General features: G+C 33.6%; 2 protein-coding genes across 3 annotated transcripts in view; one reads left to right on the top strand and one right to left on the bottom strand.

Moving 5' to 3' along the window:
- The window catches only part of LOC126892555 (irregular chiasm C-roughest protein-like), an 821138-nt gene that overhangs the window by 485580 nt on the left and 311973 nt on the right, over nt 1-23585 (top strand). The gene's annotated exons all lie outside the window — the stretch shown is intronic.
- Nucleotides 17746-18378, bottom strand: LOC126891567 (general transcription factor II-I repeat domain-containing protein 2A-like). Its single transcript, XM_050660743.1, has one exon. The coding sequence runs from the start codon at nt 18376-18378 to the stop codon at nt 17746-17748; it is 633 nt and encodes a 210-aa protein (XP_050516700.1).

Below are 23585 nucleotides of genomic sequence, written 5' to 3'. Positions count from 1 at the left end.
TGAAGGCGCGAAAAGTGAATTTTTCATAAAAAAAGCTTTTCAAGTTTAATAGAAAATGGTTGAATGCTCGAATATATGAATTTTATGAACATAAAAGGCAGATATTGAGTTCTGAATTTATTCAATGTTGCCCAAGTACCTATACTTTCGCTTCTAGAGCATCATCAGGGGAGTTTCGTCAAATAGTACCGGCATTTGATTTTAATCTGTTTGTCCTTTGTCCAGTGTAAGCTATATGTTAATTTCTGCTATTATTTAATTTAAACAAATATTACGATATTCAAGGTTACCTTCCAGTTTGACGAAACGCCCTTTCTAGGAGCGAAAGTATACTTGGGCAAGATTAATAAACTGAGTGCTCGATATCTGCCTTTTATTTCCACAGTACTTCATGTTTACCTATATCTTTACTTTTTTATGTTGTTACGCCAAAGATTTTATTTAATTAATTTACCTTTTTTTATTTTCCTATTGCGTGTGTGGGAGCTTTTATTATTTTTTTTGTTTGGTTGCAATAAATAATAATTGTTTATTTTTATTCACATTGATTTATTTAACAAAACGAATTTTAAAAAATTGACTATTTTTTGGGCGCCATTAAATGTTTTGCACACAGGCGCTACCACGTGCTAGCGCGGCACTGCCGCTTGGATTGACATGAAATTTGGCATACACATAACTAGCATGTCAAAGAAAAAAGGCGATATTGAGCTGATGTGTGCTTTTGTCCTGGGGGTGAGACTCATCCCTTCTCGAGGGTGAAAAAAAATACGTTCAGAATAAGTCCCAAAGTGGATAAATTGACTAATTGCAAGAAACCTTTTATTCTATAGAGTTTTTCAGTAAGTCAATACTTTTCGATTTGCGAGTGAACATGTTCATTTTTCAACAAAAAAAAACGTTTCAGACAAGTTTTCGCAAATACCTCAAGAAATAAGTATTTTAGCGAAAAAAAAATATTTTAATAAAAAATATAGCTTATAAAACCTTGAAAAAAGTGGTGTATATTGTGAAATCTATAGAAGTAAAAATTTTTAAATTTTTGTTTTGGAAAAAAATTCTTTTTTTTAACAACTTAAAAATTATTAGTTATACCAAAAATGTCTAATGCCCGGTTGCACCAACAGATCTTAAGTTTAAGTTGAGAATATCATAAGAATTAATATAATATAATTATAATATATTACAATAAGAATACCATAATATAATAATGGATATAATTGATAATAAGGTAAGAATCTAAAATTATGGTGCAACGTAAGTGATACTCAAGGAAGCCCTAGCCATAAGTAGAGCTTAGCTAAGCTCGAGCTTAAGATCTGTTGGTGCAGCCAGGCATGAGAGTAACAAAATGTGGGTTTTACTTTTCTGAATATTTTGGAATTCTAGTTTTTCTGTAAGGCAAAATTGGTTAAGATAGGGCTGTTCAAAATTTGCATAAACTCGAGATTAGTGACTCGTTCAAGCCCTTTCAACTATAGCCCTTTCAAAAATAACCACTTTAAACAGATGAAACTTACAGATCATATAAATAATACATACACTAGTAAAGCAACTTGTGAAGCGGTAACGATTAATTTCATTTGGGATATAAGACTTTTTTGTTTTAAATGATACACTCAGCCCATACCCTTGGAACGCACTATTTTCCGGGACATCCTGTATAATAGATAATTTTGTTGAACGTACTAAGGAATTGTTTTGGTCTGTAGTCCTCATCTTAATGTCGCGTGTTATAAATATATAAATAATTTTATATTAAATTATATGTTAGTATGTATAAATAAATTAAAAATAAAGACTAAAGAATTAAGTGTTTTCAATTAAAGTAAGCGTTAAAAATAAAATAAAGTAAATAACTTATTACAATATATTTCCAGGCAATGTCTATGTAGTAAAATCCAAACTTCATTAGTCGCAAAATTAACTTTATAATCTTTTATATACTGTTCCGCGTCATTTTCTACAAGAGTGCCATTATGCCGCGTGTAAAAGAGTCACCCGGGGATTACCTAAAGCCCTGAACCCGGAAATGTTCGTTAACAAACGAAACAATACGGCCCGAATCGATACAAGGAGAGCACAATATGACACTAAGGCGAAAACAAAAACAGGCGTAATAAATCATTTAAGAGGATCAGATCGATAGGTTTCAGCCGTAGCACTTAAGACACCCTCCTAAATATCTAAACTAATTACATCTCGGGGGTACCGGGCGGATTAAAGAGTATAGATTTCAGCGGAGCCCTCCCAGTTAGAGGAAGTAAAACCTCTTCTTGTGCCTTAATTGGTATTTCCAGGAGCGTTTGCCTGAAAAGTTCTCAATAAGTTGAGCACCTACCATTAGCCCCGAACTCTCTTCTAAGAATTGGGATTTCGACAGCTTCCGGTGAAAATATGTCGGTGTAAGGTACGAAAGTAAGTCGAGGAGACAATTAGACGACGACCACATTTTATAGCAACTTTGGTTTCCTCGACAAAGATATTCAGGTAGAGATATTATTTGAGATATTACGACATAATATTTAATAAGATATAAAGGTAAATTAAAAGAGATACTTTTAGAAAATAGTTGCAGTTATTTTTTAACCAAAACAGACATTTCAGTTTGAAACAAATAAGCGATGGACTACCCCAGCTAATTGAAATAATATTCGAAAATATTACCTCAATCACCCAAGATAGCCATCGTCACACCCTTAGCTTAGCTCAGTCACTCAGGTGTGTGTTCGTCTTGGCCTAACCTTAGATATCAACTCTGAAAATTTAGAATGGTAGCAAACAAAACAATATTTTTAACTAATCATGTTTATTGTTCATAAAGATATAACAAAAATATGACTTAGTAAATTGCATTAACAAATATATTCAAATTCTTGCCAAAAATTAACAATTTGTAGATTATACTTATGGCTTTTGGTAGCCGATATTTGATGGTAACTTCTTGATGTCGAATGGTACTGCTGTAGACTTCTTGTAGACTTGGGCAGATGTTCGGCCCTAGGCCCCTGCAGCTAGAGATGGTGGTCGTTGCAGTCTAGATTTCATGGTCCCATTGTTGTCAGCCTTAGTGTCATCGCCGGCGATAGGCTTATGCTGGAGGGTTGATCTTATCCAAAAAACTATAAGATAAAAACACGTATCAAACATCAAGAAGAAAACCAAATTGTGCCAGTCTGCCAATCTTTTAAGAAATAATCGTCAGAAAGAGTAGCAGATGACAAGAATAAATTAAATGGAATTAAGATGAGAATAGTTAAAATTTGATTTACACATGGATATATGAAAATTAAAAAGAAATATTTAAAACTAAAATATCAGAACACATGCTTTGATATTGGAGGTTAGGTTAGATATAAAAAATTTTAGAAAAAGCCGTTAGCCGTTAGAAAAATATTTGACATGGCATCGGGAATATTTTGAGTTGTTGATTAAATAATATTGATAGTGTATTTGATAAATAATTGATTTAAGACGTGAACTTAATAAAAAGTGATTCATTGTTTATTATTTATTGAAGATCCAAGCAGAGAATACACCAGGATATATTTTATTCTGTGATCCAAGCATTTTGTTGTTAAAGATGTTCAAAATTGTAAGCGTTCAATAGTAACAATATATTATTAAAAAATCACTTTATCACTTTTCTTCTTTTCTCGATTGAGTATTAGTTTTTGTTGTACAGTATAAAAATTATTACAATCACTGAATTCATAGTTAGTGAAAAAATTATCATATTAATTAACTGAATATAATTTAAGCAAGTAACAGTTATCCAAGAACATTAAAAAACCATCTCTTTAAAGTTAATCATGACATTGTCAAGTAGTGTTTACATATCCATACCAGTGAGAATTTTAGCCAGTGGCAGCTCGTGGCTTTAGAGACAGAGTCGGCAAGGTTTTGTCTCCTCAGATAGGTATGCTATCTAATTAAAAGGCTTCAATTTCATAGGAGATTTTTGATTTTTGTTTTTTTATTTTTTTTTTGTTTTTTTGGTTTTCCTATAAATTTAGAACCTAAACCTGTTTATAAATTAATTTATTATTGTTTTGGAGAGATTTAAAAAGTTTTTTTTATTGACATTTTAAATTTGAGACAAGTTTGACATTCTTTCTTGTTTCATGGTGTTTCGACAATACGTTTTGACTCTTTTGAGACAAGAGAAATCCCGTTCATTTGAGCCAGAATTTGCCCACATTTGAGCACAATAATTTATTAATTTCGGGAACAGTTTGTTGTACCTAATGAATTGTAGTATATAAAATTATATATATTTTGTAACTTATCCCACCTTACGAAAATATTTGGATCAGCATATAAACCTGTTAATCCATTTTCTTATTTTATTTGATTAAAGAATGATGGATAATTTTTAATGAATAATAATAGATATTTTGAAAATTTTTTGGCGTAACTTTTAAATTTTGAGTCGTCAAAGAGGTCAGTGAGTAAATAATAGTTTTGCCTGGTGCAGTAGTTTTAACTTTTTCCTGGAGACCATACAATTCAACGGACATCAAGGCAGCTCCCTCATAAATTTGCCTTACCAATTTATTTTTAATATCAAAAAATTTTAATATGTCCTTTAAAACACCAAAAATATATTCTGTCTTATGGCTTCTACTCACGTCTGAAAACCTAAAAACCTCTCATAAATATTAGACGTAACGCGTGTCGAAGAACAATTGATACTTGTGAATGACATGTTACCTCTATCAGTAGTTTCGTCTACTTCTACCGAAAAGCATCAAAATGTAACTACTAATTGATTCTTTCATTCTGTGCTGTATTAGGTACGCCGCTAAATGTCTTCGAGTCAGAAAGTAAATTAGAAAATTTGTTAAACAATTTTATTTGTTCTCTATAATTAACTTGATGTAACGAATCCTCCGATTCATCCTGTCACCTAAATGGTAATTCCTAACAACTTAAAAAAACTACAATATCAATCATTAAACGACGTAAAACTACCTACTTACCTATTTCATAATTTTATCCCGGGCGCGCTTAGGTACGTGCCTTGCTACCGTTTGCAGATCACCGCTCGGCAGATTGGTTTCTGCCGTACTTGCCATTCAAATAAATACGGGAAATGTATAATTGGTTGCCTATCGGCTAATATTTCATAGCTTCTTATTACAATCAAATCTTAAATCTGGGGACGGCTTGCTGAAAACACACAACACACAATCGCAATCGGGTGCATGGCTATAGGATCATTTTTGAAAAGTCTCTTACGCACAGCGCACAGGGATCACTTAACGTATGGGATCGATCGAATTCTTTTAAAAACAATGCACAAAATTTAGTCTTTATTATCTCACAGATATTTTTTTATTTCACAGAAACGAATATGATCAACTCTGATTAAATTAAATATTTAAAAAAATCTATAATGTGTCCATAAATGTGTGGGTCGACACTGCCGACCCTGACTAGCCGCCACTGTAATTTTACTACACGTAATTTGCCGTGTAAAGACAGAAAAAGGAGGGATAGCCGTAAAATATTTGCTCCTTTACTCTTAACATGAAATTGTCTGTAATCTTGTACAAAAAGGTAGAACTGCTAGACAAACAAACATTTCCGCGCAAAATCCTGCTTCCTGCTGTTCAGTAGAGTGTACTGATTACTGATCCAGTACATAGATTGTCTGTCGAGTATCTAGCGCTAATCCAAAACAGTCGTAAATTCTTGAACTATTCTTTACTTAATTTAACACGTATTAGTCTACTACAAGTATTTTCTACTTTCAATGACGCGCAATTATATCCGAAATGGCGGTACTTGTTTCTCGGATGATTGTACCAGTAAGTAATACCTGTAATCCTATCCACATTTATTCTTTAATTCTTTAATACTACATAATATACGTGTAGATATTTGAAGAGCTTATTGCAACATAATGGTAAGCCACAAAATAATAAAACCGAGATATCAATGTTTAAAGTTTTAAAAAAATCTAAAAAATATTGGTTTAAATGTAAAAACCTGGACGCTTGTTAGTTAGTTATATTAGTTATTAAAATACATGTACATTTATTATTTCACAAAAAAGACACATATTTATATTAAAAAAATAAGTTTATTAAAAAAATATGTGGCTTAACATGTTCTTAAATTTAAAAAATCGCAATACAAAAAAATCAACTAAGTTATGTTTCTACAATTTCCACTTCTTCATTAACTTCAGAAGCTGCGTTTAACTGATTATAAAAAGTGTGGTAGACTGGCGGGATATAAGGTAACAAACTTTTTATATTGTCCAGTTTATTTTTCACAATTTTCAGAGGTTCGTTATATTTCTTGGGAATGTTTGACAACTCTATTATTGCAGGTCTGCCTTTCCGTAAAACGGAATTTTCTTCGCCAATTTCACGTGAACTAATAATCGTCTTGGTTTTCTTAGAAGTATACTGCTGTCCCGAATTACGATTACGGCTTCTTTTTCTTTCATTTCGATCATAGTTTTCCTCATTTCGTTGTCTCCATCTTGTTGGTTTTTTCTTCTCTGGATTAACCTCCTTATCTTTAAAAAGTCTGGGTATTGGTTCCTGCAATTCATCCTAGAACAACAAAAAGAGACTGTAGTACACTCTAGAATTGGCGAATATTTCAAAAATTTCAAAAAAACATGGTAAGCCAAAAAATCAGAAAATAAAGCTTACCTCACTAGATTGAGACGGAAAATCATCGCCACTGGGCTTATAGTCTTTGTCTGCTACACTGTCATCCCTATCATCAATAAAATTGACATTTAAACTGCTATTTTCGCTTAAAACCGCTCTTAATTCAGCAGGTGCACGTGATGTCGACGCCATTTTAATGTGGCTTACCACGTTTTACGCGAAAAAGTGAACAGAAATGGGCGATTGTATAAACACGATACAGCAATAACTCCGCCATCTACTGCAGTCATCACCAAATAATTTTTATATGGCTTAACATAGGTTTCTTTAAATACATAATGCAATAAAAGAGAATTCTGTAGAATTGTGGCTTACCATTATGTTGCAATAAGCTCTTCATTTCTATTTGGAAAAATACTTACTCTGGTATTAACACCGAAGCACATTCCTATTTCTCGACAATAGCGAAAGCATATTAATTTGGATTGTAGCTGATATTATCAAAAGGCATTAGGTACTTGGAAATAACCATAACCATATCCGTTCGAAGCAAATGTATTCGCTCTACTCCAAAAACTCCCAGCCGAGACTAAGTGTATCAGAATCCAGCAGACCTCATCCGGATCCTTAATGGTAATAAGCGCTTCCCAGTAGTTTTATTGTCTCTTTCACTTAGGCAAATACCGCATTCGAATTTGAAGAACAAACACGATATAAAAGCCGAAACTTTCCGGCATGTGTGTGTGCGCACTAGCGAACTGTTGGCGGCGGCCTTGGTAAGCCGGTGACCAACTTTTGTTTGATTTCAAGAGTAAATACGTAGTGAGAGCAAACAAATTTGCCGAAGGCAATATTACAGGGTCGTGGAGGAGCGTGCGTAGGGCAGGTAAGTCGGCCATAATGTGAGGATTTTCAGTGTAAGCCTTTCTCTCTTCTCTCTTTTCCAGTTCGCTCTTAAAGAACAGGGGCGCCGAATTGGCGCAGTCAGTAGGATAATCGCTTCAGTACATAATTCGTACCTAAGCTATAAAAAATAATCCTCTCTTTGTTGGAGTAATTACTTTTTTTTATTTAATTAATGTATGTTTGCTTAAGAAGATTTACATAATTGTATGTGAGGCTAGGTAAATTATTCATTATGAGTTTTTTAATATGTTACTGATTCAATTATACGCATTCAACTTTTTAAACGATCAAAATATTTGGCCGAGACAAACATTTTAATCTTAAAAATACGCAAAATACGAAGATTAAAACATCCAAGTCCAAAAGACCTTCTACAAAAAAATAGTTATTATCTGGGTTGGACCATATTGAAATAAAGGAAAATATCTGGGAAAGCTCCGGGCTATGATTCAGTTACGGGTGAGCTACTGAAAACTATTTACCGAAGAGCTATCGTTAAACAACCCTAATTAATGCTGTATTCAGACTAAAATATGTACCAATGATATGGAAAATGGCTGAAGTCGATATGATTGATAAACCAGGAAAACGGGTACATGAGGTTTCGTCATACAGACTGACATCTCTGCTCCCTGTGGCATAGCAGTTGTTTGAGAAACTTTTTTTTAAGAGAACTAAACCAATTATTGAAGCAAAAATCTGATTCGGACACATTAATTCGGGTTAAGGAATAAGCACTCAAGAATCGACCAGATACAGTTTCACTTTAGTGTAAAAAAATGTAGTTGTATAAAGTTGCACAAAAAATGCCTGGCTAGTTGAAAGAAACAGTACTCTGTCCATCCATAATATATGACTACTTTACAAACAAATATTGGTTTGGTATCTGTATTAACTTTTGGATGCCCACTATAGGTGTGTGCTAAACCAAGCAATATAACAATAATACAAAGATTCCAAAACAAAATACTAGGAAACGTTTAGATGTTCCTTGGTACGTGGCCAACATTGACCTCTATAAGGAGCTTGAAATATAAACTGTCGATATAACCATCAAGAAGATGGTAGGAAGTCGTTCATAGGCACGAAAATATTGAGGCAATCCATCTACTCGATACTACTGGGTAACCTATAACATTAAAGAGGACACAGCCTTTTAAACTAGTTTGAGTGAAAGTGAAAAGCAGAGCATAAAGATCATTATCTTTATGTGGAACAAGGGGTGACTTCAGCTCGTAATCATCCGATCGTATACCAGGAAAATACGAACACCTCGTCGCTCAGAGTAAGGACCTTTATTGGGGTGTCTGGACAGTATGGATATGACTAATAGAGAAATACCGGTCAAATAACAATTAGCTAACAGTTTGACAAAAGAAAAACAACAAAAAGTCCAGCCGTGCAAAAAACCCTCTAATAGTGTAATATTAATTAGAAAAATAACCGGGACTTACCACAGCGTGGGGTTTTTCACTGCTCAAAACATTTTAAATTTACCAGCAGCCTTCTCGACGACAAACTGAGAAATGTCTTAAAATCTTGAGTGTTTTACTATTTATAGGTTCAACTAGTAATCGAAGAGGATTAGGAACATCCCTAGCCGCTACTTAAAAGAAAGGATTGCGGTCCATCATGATTACATCCAGGCGTTTTTAATTACAGGGGGAGATTTCAAAAAAGGTGTAGTCTAGGCCAGGCAATAAAAACTATCCATATACTTGAAGGAAAAATGGTTATCAGGCGTAAATATACATATTTTTCCAACTAGACTAAACATACGCTAGTTAACGATATAAAACTCTAAGGATCTTTCCATCTGCGGCTTTGTACAGACCAGACCAACATTTTATATCAAAGAAAATTAAAACGCTACACATTAATGAGATAATTAGGAGTTCCCAGACTTTTGATGAACTCTGTATAATTATAGTAAATATTTATTAGCTAATCGTAAATTGTACCTTAACATCTGACGAAACCTTGTAGCATGTCAAGTTATTACAGTTATAAATAATAATACATTTCTATCACGTAAATTTCTCCTGAAATCCATTTATTATTTTAATGGTTTATATATATATTGCGCAACGGCATACATAATGTTATCTGTATGGATACGCTACTGGACATATATAGGAATCAATACTGTTTAGAATTCCATGAGAGAATGGCTCGATCTTACCATCTTTAATTCAGTTTATTCAAGACTGCTCGATTACTTTGTCTAGATCCAGAGATACTCGTGGACTTTGCTTGATGCGAGGAACTTTTAAGTGACCTGCATATTGGCGTATAAATTGAATTTTTGGCTTAATCTTCTGAGAGAAAAGTTTTTCATTCATTTGGGAACTGGCGGTCCCGTTCTCCCGCCGGCACCGGCTATCTGTGAGATGTGTTCGATGTTAACGTTGCTTCGGAGAGTCTAAATGATGAGAGGTGAAAATTAGATTTTCCTACCTGTTTGCTTAAAGTTTATTTCAGCTCTTAGCGTTTCACAAGTTAAAATATTGTTACATAAATATTGTTACTTGTAAGACTTGCGAAGTGTCTCTCGCCTTTTGAACTGGAACGTTAAGTATCATAGCACTTGTAGATAGACATATGCAAACATAAGGAACGTCACGGAAAAGTCATTGGTTTAATGCAGAGATGCACTATATTGTTTCATTATATTATAAAACATCATTTATCGTCACTAATATTATTACTTGCCATTAATACCAACCTTTCAGAAATCCAAGAAAACTTTGTTGGAATAATAATTGTAATAAGCCCGGTCATGTCTCTCGTGATTGTAGGAGCAAAGGAATATCCTGTTCTCGTTGTGGTCATCAAGGTGTGACTACATCTTCTTGTCGTAATTGTACAAAAAACTAAAAGTTGTGCAGCCAGTCGGCAGTTGCACTTTGAGTAGAACTAAGACCGACCAACCTTCCCGAACTATTCTAACCCAATTTTTGAACAGAAAAATTTTGACAGTCGTACTCATGTTAGTATTTCCATTCTTTCTAAAAACTTTGTAGTTCTTTTGGACAGTGGTTGTGCTACATACGTTGTAGGTGCCGCTGGAGTTAATTTTTTGGATTCTCAAGGAATTAAATATAATTCTACGTCCTGTAAACATGTCTGTTTAGCAGATGGTTCCCAGAAATCAGTTGTTGATACCTTTGATCTTCCAATAGAGACTGATGGTTTTTGCCATTTTTTGTCATACCCTCTGTTCCTTACAATTTTATTTTGGGGAGCAATTATATGCATGGATTTTTGGTGTTGTTGAACTTCAAAGATGGAACTTGGTATTCTTCCCGAAAGGAAGATTATATTATAATATATTCAATACTTTACATACTTTTAAAGTACTTTTCTCTTTAATTCATTTATTTGTTCAAGTGTGTACAAAATATATCAGTCTTTTGTAAAAATAAATAGTATTATACTATAGTATTATAATATAACACGACCTGCTGACAACGGTTTTTGCTTTCGAAGTTGAAAGGTTGACAATTAAGGATTTATTTTAAAGTATATTTAGTTTTCTCAAAAATATAAAAAAAGCATGCAACAAACGCACATTTTGAAGCAGCTCTTTTTAATGCTTATTCTTAATGTTTCTTCGTCACGTCGTCTTTTAAGTTCCGGCTTAATAAGAGAAGCGTCATTTGCCTTTATAATGCTGATTAGACATGTTTTTATGAGACATAAAATCTAAGGGAAATGACTAATAAAACTCTTCAATTAAAAATTAGGTTAGGCCTACCCTGTCTCTTTTTTGGCAAGTGGATTTCATTAATTAGATCTGCATCCCTTTTTCTCCGAAAAATTATACAAGATTGGAAAATTAATTATATCGAATTTCGCTAAGGTCCTTTTAAAAGTGTACAGGGCTTGGGAATAAGTCGATTAAGAATTTTTCTTCTTTTTCGCTTGCTTCTATCGGAAGGGTAGGGTGGGGTCCCAGCGAAATTTTCTGAAAGGAACTTTGCTAAAATTGCTTAAAGGAATTTTTATTGACGGAGCATTTATTTCCAGAAAGTAGCAAACTTGAAATATAAAACTGATCAAGTCAAGCGGAGCATCGAAGTTGCTTATTAAAAATTATAGAAAATTTGAATTGTTCTTTTTTCTTTTGCAGGTAGGCGCTTTACTAGCTTTTAAAAGGCGTTTATATATTTTTGGTAAGTTGATACGATTTTTTAAATTTATTTCAAATATTTGAAAAGTTTGAACTCCGAATTAATAATTTTGGGCCATTGAATCTTAACAGGGATTAAAATCAGTATAAATTCTATTGAACGGTCCCTCAAAAATATTTTTGTTATGTAAAATTTTGATGTTAAGTAAATTTATATCAAAACTTCTGCGCTTATGAAAATGTATTGATTTACATTGCTTACTGTGCGCAATATTAAATTAGTAAGCAAGTAAAGTCTATTACTAATATTTCTTATTGCATAAGTTCTATTTTATCTATCTTCAAGCCTTAGTCTATCTATCTTTGGACATAGGCCTCCCCTTCTTTTTTCCACTGGTTTCTATCCAGCGCTGTTGTCATCTATCTGGATCTGTCATGCTTTTTGAAGTCTCGCTCCATCTCATCTTCTTCTTCCTCTTTTATGTGCCCATGGTCGGAGACCATGGGAACATTGCTTAAGTTACTTTCGCAGAAAAGACAGCTAAATTCAGCTAAACTCTATTACAGACATAAACGCAGAATACAAATCAAGTGGAAGGAGAATCTCAAAAACAGATTCCTAGAAAGAATGACTAAACTATTGGTGTAATAAGTAATACCATAAATTGCTTCCATCTAACAATAAAATTTAAAGTAGTTTACTAAGTTTAACATATTATACAGAGAGGAAAATTTTGTCAAAGAAGCTTATAATCTTATGGTAAGCTACTGGCACCATCTCACCAATTCTCTGTAATCTTTGCTAAGCAATAGTCTCGCCGTTTCACGCCAGCAAGGCATATATTCCACACCCGCTTTTTCTTAGTAAAAAGGCAAGCGTATCATTTGCTGTTCAAATTTGTTGACTGGTTAAAACTACACATGATCTTAGATCACTTATACTGTTTGTATATCCGGTGCCTGATAAATCTCTTGAATTGTCTGAGTTTAGAAGTTAAACTTTCCATGATTTTTCAAATTGTTTTCCCAATTTTTCCTCTTAAATCTTTGGTACCTTACAGCAGAGGTTTGGTATTTTACATGGGAGATTATTTGGAACTATTCTTCTTTGGCGATTTGTCATCTCGTTTTCTACCATAATCATGTTAACGTAAGATACCTTATGTCAAAATGTATAAGATATCTTATGCATTTGGGATTAAGATTGATCTGAAATAATAACTTAAGAAGTTAAGGTAATAGCTACACAGTTTTAAACACTATTAGAAACATTAATTTCTGTCCCTGTAAGCCTCTTTGATAAAGATTTTTTCCTACGACCAATGTGAACCTGTGTACTACTTTGCTAGCTTTTTTCAAAAATTTTCGCACCTACTGGCAGCGAATGACTTAATTTGAAAAACGACCCTTTGAGTCCTCAATAATTCGATTCAATGGAACATTGGAAAGACCCGGCATAATTCTTGGATGTGACAAAAGACTTACCTTGTCTAGATCGGCGTTATCGAAATGCCTCCCACTTTTTCAGGTAAATATTTTCATACATGAAATGCCTTCCAGGTACAATCGAAATGCCTCCGTTTCGTTAATCATTTAGGCTGATATTTTGTCTATTTAATCTCTGTATAATGACAGAATGTTGCCAAATCATAATTTAAATAGGTAGTATCTATTTATTTTGATTTTTCTAATTCTTATTGCAGTGTACCTACATACAATTTGTTTCACATAAATATTTCACAGTACGACATACATATTTCTTTTTAGAAAAGAAAGTTGTTACCCGACAATCTAATATCCAGCTTTTCTGGGTAATTCCAATTCCGATTCTAATCTCTTCCATATTTATAATTCCATTTTATAATTCCATAAATAGGTACTTTTACCTTAATCTTTTTGTTTGTTTATATTCTCTGGGTATTTTCTGGGTAATTCCAATTGCGATTCTAGTCTCTTCTTAACGATTCCATGAATATGTACTTTTACCTTAATCTTTTTAAATGTTGGACAAAGATACAGTAAAACGGTAGACATGTACTAAAAAAACCTGCAAAGCATTTTTGTGAAAACACTAGGATATGAAAATACGATAATTGGATCAATATTAGATCATAACCACGAGAAGTTGTCTGCCGAAGTTTAGAATAGAAAAGCCGTAAGCAATCCAATAAAAAGAGCAGCCGTGGAAGATATCAGCGAAAAACCAATGAAGCTCATCTGTAAAGAACTTAAGAAGACAAATATAGAGACATTTACTATCAATGATATCAATAGGGTGAGACAAAATTTATATTATGCTAGAACCACAAATTCTTTAATTATTAAACTTCCCAAAAATATATCTGAATTTCATAAAGCTCTCGATGCATCTTCTATTATTACAAATAGAAATGAAAATTTTATAATTAAAAATGACAAACATAATCATATTGTTATATTAACATGTTTTTCAAATATTCGTTTTCTTTTGACTGTTTCCAATTGATATGTTGACGGAACTTTTGAATACTGTCCTCGTTTTTTTCACTCAATTGTTTAGTATACATGGCTTGAAAAATGGACATTATATTCCTCTTGTCTTTTGTCTACTTCAAGATAAAATATCATCTTCATATTCTTCATATTACCTCGCTTTTAAATATATCATAGAAGAATGTTTTAAAATTAATTGTCATGTATCCCCTAAAGTAATAACTTCAAACTTTGAAATTTCCATTCATAATGGTATTCGTATGGGATTTCCTGAAGCAGATCTTCATGGATGTCGTTTTCATTTGGGTCAGGCATGGTATAGAAAGGTTCAAGCACTGGGATTAGCTCCAGAATACCAGAAAGAAGGTGTTGACACCGAAATTACGCATTTCCTTATTTATATTTTTGGTCTTTCATTCTTACATCCTAAAGATGGTAGCGATTTTTTTGATATAGATTTGGCAGAAATTAAACCAGTCGATGAAAGAGTCACCCAGTTTTGTGATTATCTTGTTGATCATTACATATCTGAAAATTCGACATTTCCTCCACATCTTTGGGCTGAGCACTGTTCATCCTTACAAAAAACCACAAACCCATGCGAAAGTTTTCATTCCAAGTATAATTCTTCTTTCTACTGCCCTCATCCTAACATTAATAATTTTATTGATGTAATTTTACAATTTCAAATAAATACCTACATTAAAATGAATTCTGTTTCGACACCAAAAAAAAAATTGTTGCGGAAAGTACAGCCAAAATAAATTTTCTAAATGAAAAAATTTTAGAATTAAGAGAATGTAAAATAAATAGATTAGAATTTGACAAAGTAGTATCATATAAATTTAGGAAAAATATTTTTCCGCAAATCGCCAGGAAATTTTGACATTCCTGTCAAAATTTCTTGAAGAAAAAGTCAGGACTTCCTTACTGTAAGGAAATGTCATTTCCTTACTGTAAGGAAATGATATTTCCGTACAGTTGTTAGTGTTCTACATAAATGATAGAAAACACATTGCTATTAAAACCTTGTAAATTACCTTAAACATTAAATTTTCTTTATCTGGAGCTTCCTGGATAAATTTTTCAATTTCTTCCTTCGTTAAAATCTTAGATTTCTTTGCCCTATAACCTTGAGCTTGCCGTTTCAATAAAGAACGAAGTTTTGAGTATGTAGATATATCTACATTGTGTTTAAGTGCAAGGGTTGACTTCAGCATTGAATAATTGGCCCATAATGTTGAAGATTTCATCTTTAAACAAAGGTCTAGGAAGTATGCCATTACAACATTTTCTGAGAAAGAACTCGTATTTTTACTCATGCGGTCATCCATAAAACGTCTGTATGCATTTTCGTACTTTTCTCTTGATTTCTTTGGCAATAATTCTAATGAAGCAGTATTCACTGCCTCAACCAGCTCTGGAGGAGTCCCAGGAATGGAAATTTCATCATCACTTACCATTTTACTTTTGAGAACACCAGCAATTAAATTTATAAGCGTCAAGTTTGACAATTCAACCTCAATACGTTTCCATAGTAACCCAAGTAATTTTATTAGGAATTTCAAAGCACCATTTATTTGGGAATAAAATTATCGCGTTTTTTTAAATCAATCAATATCTGTCGAATTTTAAACGATTTGCGGAAAAATAGTATGTTTACCTCGTAGGAAAAGCCACATTCCTGGACTCTGTGTTGCTAAGTCTCGGCTTGCGCCTCGACTTAGCAATCTTCACAGTCGTCCAGGAATGTTAAGCTTTTCCTACCCGGTAAACAATGTACTATTGTAATTTTATATTTCTATACACATTTTGTATTATTTTCCAAATAAGTTTTTTTGTTATGTTATTTTTAATAAATCTATAAAATACTTAATATGTTTTTATATTTTTTGTTAGATTATTAATTATAAAAAATAATGGTTATAATAAAATATATTATATGATAATGGTTATAAAACTATTTATATACGTTATTTTATAAATACCGCCTAGTGTCAATAATGGTTAATACATAAAGGTTGAAAATAAAATAAATTAAATAACAAAATACCAATTTTGACAAAAATTTACAGAGAGACGAAGATGCGGCAACGTCTCACCTTCACATAAAGATTAGAACCATGTAATTTATTTAAATCTTGGGAGGCAATTCGTATGTGACCATTTTAGCGGCAGGTAAGAAATCCTATTTCGGGAGGCATTTCATATGCGGCCGTCTAGATACACTCTAACTTTAGCGAGTACCATTCGGTGAATTTGTTTAGGCCAAATTTGGTAATTTAGGACCGAATTTATTAGTAAATTTGTTTAGGAGAGTCACATCTTGAACGATTTCTCTTTAAAATGAAGTAGAAGACAGACGTACTCTCAATCATTTATTGTAACTTCCGACGACCGGTTTCGCTCTCTAAAGTATGCAGAGCATCTTCAGGTCAACGGTTACAAGTCACTAAATGCTACAAATAAAAACCAGAGTTAGAACAATGTCTGGTTGTCAAAGATGCTAAAGATCCATAAGATCAAACCAATATTGAACAACATACATAAAAGTAGTGAAGATAGCAGACAAATACATATGCATGTAAAAACGGGGGCGGTAACAAACGCATGCAGATGTATGCCGTCTATAATCATTCAATTATAACGTGTCGTACTTATATTCCCACTCAACGATTGCTCTTTTGTTGCTAATTATTTGTCAACATTATTTTTGGTTTTGCTATCAGGGCTTTGCCAAGTCATCTTCTTTGTTGTCTTTTTTTTTGTAGAAGAAGCTCATTTGGAGTAAGTTATTCTAGAGAAGAAAACCAACCAGCTTTTCTTTTCTTTGGTTGTAGTGGTCTGACTCGGAATATTTTTCTGGTCTGATCCAGAGCGCATAATAAGAACGTGCACTACGGATACAAACAGGACACTGCTGTGAAATGGTCTGGTTCTCTTCCTATCGAAGAGGAATGAGCATTTATTCAAGAACATTCTTATTATCTAGTCTTGAAAGGTTGGATAGTTGAGGTGATTTTAGCTTTTGCTACATTTCGATAGACGTCTATTGGGTTATACAGTACCAACTCAAGGTTATTGTGGTATAGTAGAATCTTATCTTGTGATATTCTACAAAGCATACTATTTTCATCTTAGTTATGTCCTTCAAGTGTTGTGTATTCTTCGTGAGTGTTCCTCGTAATATTAAACGTGTCTTGGTTTGTTTATCTCTAGTGCATTTTTATTGTGATTTTAGTATAGGATGTATCTATTCTTTAATGACATTTTGGGACTACAAATTGTTCGCGATTGTTCGAGAATACTCAGGTGTTTACTAAACCCGTCTGGTCAAGGATATGAGAATGGTCTAGCAGGGGTGTCCAACTTGCAATGCCTCAAGGGCCAAAACTAAAACCTTTGATGTTGTCGCGGGCCATATAATAATTTTGTTACAAGTAATAACAAAATAAAGTGAGGTATAAAAATAATTAAAACAAAAAAGAGTATTATTTCTTTTATTGCTCAACAACTACATTTTTTATAAACGGAAAATTTATTGATAACACTTTTCAATAATCAAGACAAACATTGCAAAAGCAACGAAAAAGATGTATCCAATTAGTGTGAGGACTGTGGTCGATCGGCTTCATCCACCAATGAAGAAATGTCCACCTCCAGTTCAGTTGTAGACAGTCTCATAAGATGACGTAAGGAAGAATCGGTAAGGTTGCTTCTGTTTTTGTTTTTTATGTATTTCATGGAGGAAAAGGCACTTTCACATGTATATGTGCTTCCGAACATTGACTTCATTTTCAGTCCAAAATCTCGCAGGTTTGGGAATTTCTCCTTTGACAGTAATTTGAAAAATTCAGGTCCCTTATCTTGTCTGGTGATTAAGAACATGTCTGCTTGAAGATCACATAACTCAAGCTGTAAGTTGGGTGGTTGATCATCAATGGTTGCTCCAAGAGGGTTATTATAAAGTAGTACACTGCTTTTGAGACTTTCAATTTCTTCAAATCTTGTATTGAATTCATCAATAACTTGTTCAATTTGTGAAATGCAGGATGAAAACTCAATATTTTCCTCACCGTTGAATTCTTCTGCTATTTGCAGACAGCTAGGGAAGTGTGTCAGGTTGTTCTTTTCCAAAGCACGTTTAAACACGTTCAGCTTATTCCGGAATCCGTTTATCATTCCGATCAAATATGAAACCGTCTGGTTTCTTCCTTGAAGACTCAAGTTTAACATATTAAGATGATTAGTCAGATCTGTTATAAGAGCTAATTCTGGATCCTTAAACTTCTCTTCCAGTTCAGTTGTGTCAGATGAAACGTATTCGTTGAGGAATGCAGGGATTTCCTTTCTTATGGCAAAAAATCGTTCCATGCACTTTCCTGCACTCAGCCACCTTACATGGTTGTACATTAGCAAGTCTCCATACTCAGCCTCTGTTTCCACTAAAAACTGCTTAAGTTGCCTGTGTAAAAGAGATCGATTTCCACCTCTAATCATATTTATAATCTTAATCACGGTTTGGAAAACTTGATCTTCCTTGACTGATTTTCCACATAAAGCTCCCTGATGTATAATACAATGAATTATTGGGCAAGTGACACCATTCTCTCGAAGCAGACCCACTAATCCAATTTTTTTACCTGTCATTGATGGGGCCCCGTCTGTTGCTATGGCTGAACATTTATCAAAGCCTCCAATTCTGTCAACTGTTTTCTTCACAGCCTCATAGATGTATTTTCCTTTTGTTGTTCCATAAAGAGGACAAATATCAAATAACTCCTCTTTATTGGTAAAATCATCAAAAGTAGTGCGCACAAATATTAACAGCTGACTAAGATCGGTTTGATCAGTGCTTTCATCCAAACAAAGTGAGAAATATGAACTTTTCTTAACCAGGCTAAGCATAGATTTTTCTACTTGCTCACCCATAGCAACAATCCTTCTTTGTATGGTTTGATGTGAAAGTGGCACTGACTCAAATTTCTCCGTCATTTTAGAATCACCGAAAGCTTTGGCCATTTCAACAGCACATTTTTTTATCAAATTGCCATCAGTGAAAGGTTTTTTTGCCTTTGCCAGCTCAAGCGACACGGCATAAGATGCATGCAAATAATGCGTTTGAGAGTGTAATATTTTACTGAACATACCAGTTGGCTGTTTAAGCTTTTTCTTCAAATCTGCAACTAGGGCACGCCGACTTTCATTTGTGTACGTAGCATACTTATTTTCATGCACTGTTGTGTAATGTCTTCTCACATTATATTCTTTAGGCACTGAAACGACATTCATGCACACTAAGCACTGCAACTTTCCATTATTGTTAGCAATCAAGTAATCACTCTCCCAACTTTCTTTGTAAATTCTGTTCTCACTATCAATTTTCCGTTTTACTGGTTTTACACTCATTATTGTATAAGAGGAATCAAGACAAAGAATTAATCAAGTTCACTGTTCACTAGCAACGTAATAGATTAGCCGACTAGCCTACGTGTCAGTAGCACACTGGCACGATGGCAGCTGGCGACGGATGGTAAGCAGTGGGAGGTGTGACCTACGTGAACTGTGATGCGCAGTAATCAGTGCAGTTCTCATAGTGGTGGAGGACGATTGTGTTCGTTATACTTCCGCGAAGCGGCACAGTACTTGTGATGTAAAAACACTGCTAAACTATAAAATATAAATTAAAAAATCTTTTTTCACAGTGGCAGCATTTAAAGAAAATATATGCTTTTCGAAAATCTTACGTGGGCCACAACAAATAGCCTAGCGGGCCGAATGCGGCCCGCGGGCCGCCAGTTGGACAACCCTGGTCTAGAGTCTAGCCGGTATTCTTCGCCAAACATCTCCGGGTTCCACGCTATTCGACATTCCAAACAAACGGCGCTAACGTTATGAAGGGTGGCTCCAACACATATAAATACAGAACGAATTACATTTTAGGCAGACTTAATTATAAAATCATATTATAGAATCTGAAATATTTTGAATTTATATGTATTAATATTATATATTCATATAAATTAAATATATTTTAGTGTTAGTGTAAATAAATTAAAATAAGTTTAAAATAAAGACTAAATAAAATAGTTGTAAAATTATTAATTTAATTACAATGCGAGATTGTTACAGTATGTTGCATATTTTTAGTAGTACACTGAGAGATTTTAGGACATATTTATTTTTATTATACTTATTTTTATCATTGCCTTTGCAAATACTAAATATTCTAACCCTGATTAAATATATCCTCCAACCTCCCTTTATTTACTTTATTTCCATCAAATTTACTGCTTGTTTTGTTATATTAATTCGTTCGCTTCCCAAAAATGATACATACCCCTGAAATAAGCCTTGACTTATTCATCAAAAAAAAATATATTTTGTTTGAATAACGTACAATATTAGAAAGGAAAGGAAAATACTGAAATGACCTACACAATTTAATTTTCCTCATGAATTTTTTCTATTTTCATTATATTTTCATTTACATTTTTATTAAATTTCTGCTAAGCAAAGTCGGGCATTTCAATAAATGGTTTTTTTTTTGCTGTTTAACTTGCAGACAGATCGAGGTCGGGTACGTTGGTATACAGGGAGGAATCGAAAAGTACATAAAATTTAAATGCATGAAAGACTGTGACTCGTCCACTAATCTTCTGGTTACACCATTCGTGGCTTCTAATGTTTGCAAGCCAACAAATTGCCGAAGCTAAGAAGGCCGAGGGAGATCTATTAGGTTGCATTTCACTACCCGCCTGCCCAGCACGGTAAAATTCCAACAAAGATTAGTTCCCAATACTCAGAATAGGAGTACAACTAATAAAAATAATAAATAATCATTTCGTTGTGAACCGAAACAAGAGCCGTCTTATTTAAGTTAGTTCAGAGAGCGCCAAAAGCACCCTAACTAGTTTCAACCCTTGTTAGGGTTTCTTCAGAGAGCGCATATTTGATTCTCTCTGAACCACTAAAATTCAGGCTGCCGGCCTCGGTCCACAAACGAAAGATCATGATGAAATGGACGCCGTGGCGGCATCTACTAAAGACGAACGAAAGTTTTACTTTTAATATTAACAATATTAAAAATAAAACTTTATTAGAACTAATCTTCTGGTTACACCATTCGCGGCTTTTAATATTTGCAAGCCAACAAATTGCCGGAGCTAAGAAGGCCGAGGGGCCGTGGAGGCCGGTCGGGGTCGGCAGGGTCGGCAGTGCCGACCCACACATTTATATAATTTTTTTTTAATATTTAATTTAATCAGAGTTGATGTCATTTGTATCTGTGAAATAAATAAAATCTGTCAGATAATACAGCCTGAATTTTATTCATGGTTTTTAAAAGGATTCGGCCAATCCGAGCGTTAATTAATCCCTGCGCATAAGAAACTTTTCAAAAAATAAATGATCCGAGCCATTCATCTGACTGTTTTCGGCAAGCCGCCCCCAGCTAATCTCGAGCTTGACGATTTACTCGTAAAACTCAACGAAATACGAGTCGAAGAGCAACCAAACGTATATTTCTCTCCGTATGCATTAAGCGGCAGGTACGGCACATTTAACTCTGCCGATGTTTCATTTGGAAGCATCGGCAGAAATTGTAAAAAATAATCACTCCGTTTTACGTCATTTAATTGATATTGTAATTTATTTAAGTTGTCAGGAATTATCATTTACGGGACATGATGAATCGGAGCATTCGCTATATCAAAGTAATTATAGAGAACTAATAAAATTGTTTAAGAAATACGATTTGAAATTTTCCAATTTTTTTCTGATTCGAAGATATTTAGCGGCGTGTCTAAAACAGTACAGAATGAACTAATATAATCAATTATGTAGTTACATTTTGAATAACGTTATTGAATCTGAGATTCTGAAAACCATTTGCTTTTCGCTAGAAGTAGATGACACTTCTGATTATCATGTCATTCACAACTATCAATAATTGTTGTTCGATAGGCGTTACGTGGTAATATTTATGAGAGGTTTTTAGGTTTTACAGACGTCAGTAAAAGCAATAAGGCAGAATATATTTTTGGTGTTTTAAAGGACAGATTAAAATTTTTGGATATCAAAAATAAATTGGTAAGGCAAATTTACGACGGCGCTGCCCTGATGTCCGGTGAATTGAATGGTCTCCTGGCAAAAGTTAAAACTATTGCACCACAAGCTTTATTTTCTCACTGTCATGCGCATAGAATGAGTATAGTTTTGCAGGATACGTGTAAAAAAATTAAAAAATATCGTCTTTTCTTGCCATTTTAGCTCGCCTATACGGACTACTGTTTTAGAACAATTTGTTTCGAAAAAAAAAATGCAAACAGTTTGTCAGACGCTATGAAATTTTAAATCTCGGTTAGTTTTCAATGTAGCAGATTTTCGTGAACAGCTTTTTGGAAGCTTTTTGTTTTATTATCGAAGGCGAATATTTTGAAAGCGGTGATATCTCGATCCGTGAAGCAATCGGTTTGAGAACTTTATTAAATGATTACTCTTTTAATATTCTTTTAAATATTTTTAAAGAAAGTTTTTACCCAAACCCATTTGATATTCATTGTTGTTAAAAATCAGTCAATTGTCATCATTTATTCCAAAAATAAAATAAGAAGGCTGTTGCAAAATCTCAAATATTTTTGTAATGGTAGAAGTTTCCAATATATACGCAGTGACGTTTTGGATTCGCTGGATATTTTCGAACCACCCCAAAAAAAGACAAAGGCATGATACGATACATAATATCTCGAAAAACGAGTATATTTTGAAATTTTGGATACCTGCTATTATGCATATAGATACTCGTTTTTCGAATTTTGAAGATTTGCAAATTTTTGACCTATTTGATAATTCAAAATTTAAAAGTTACCTTCGCCAAAAAATTTCCAATATATTTATTTAAAAATTATGCTGATCCAAAAATATTTTCGGAAAGTGGGATAAGTTACAAATATGTATAATTTTATATAGTAAGTACTGCAATTCACTACAACAAACTGTTCATAAATTCTCTTATTACCACTAACTTCTGCCTCAAATGAACGGGATTTCTCTTGTCTTAAAATAATCAAAACGTATTGTCGAAACACTATGACACAGGAGAGAATCTCAAGTAAACCAAACCAAAAAAAACCAAAAAGATCTCCTATGATGATTTAAGCCTTTTAACTAGATGGTTACCGACCCTGTCTCTAAGGCCACGAGCCGCCACTCCGAGGGAGATCTATCAGGTTACATCTCACTACCCGCCTAACCAGTACGGTAAAATTAGTTTCTAGTAGATGAGTTCTATTCCTATTCTGAGTATTGGGAACTAATCTTTGTTGGAATTTTACCGTGCTGGACAGGCGGGTAGTGAGATGCAACTTGATAGATCTCCCTCGGCCTTCTTTGCTCCGGCAATTCGTTGACTTGCAAATATTAGAAGCAACGAATGGTGTAAC

The sequence above is a fragment of the Diabrotica virgifera genome, chromosome 9, assembly GCF_917563875.1.
Source record: "Diabrotica virgifera virgifera chromosome 9, PGI_DIABVI_V3a".
NCBI classification, from domain to species: Eukaryota; Metazoa; Arthropoda; class Insecta; order Coleoptera; family Chrysomelidae; genus Diabrotica; species Diabrotica virgifera.
The sequence above is the reverse complement of the archived record's forward strand: the minus strand, read 5'-3'. Positions and strand labels throughout refer to the sequence as shown.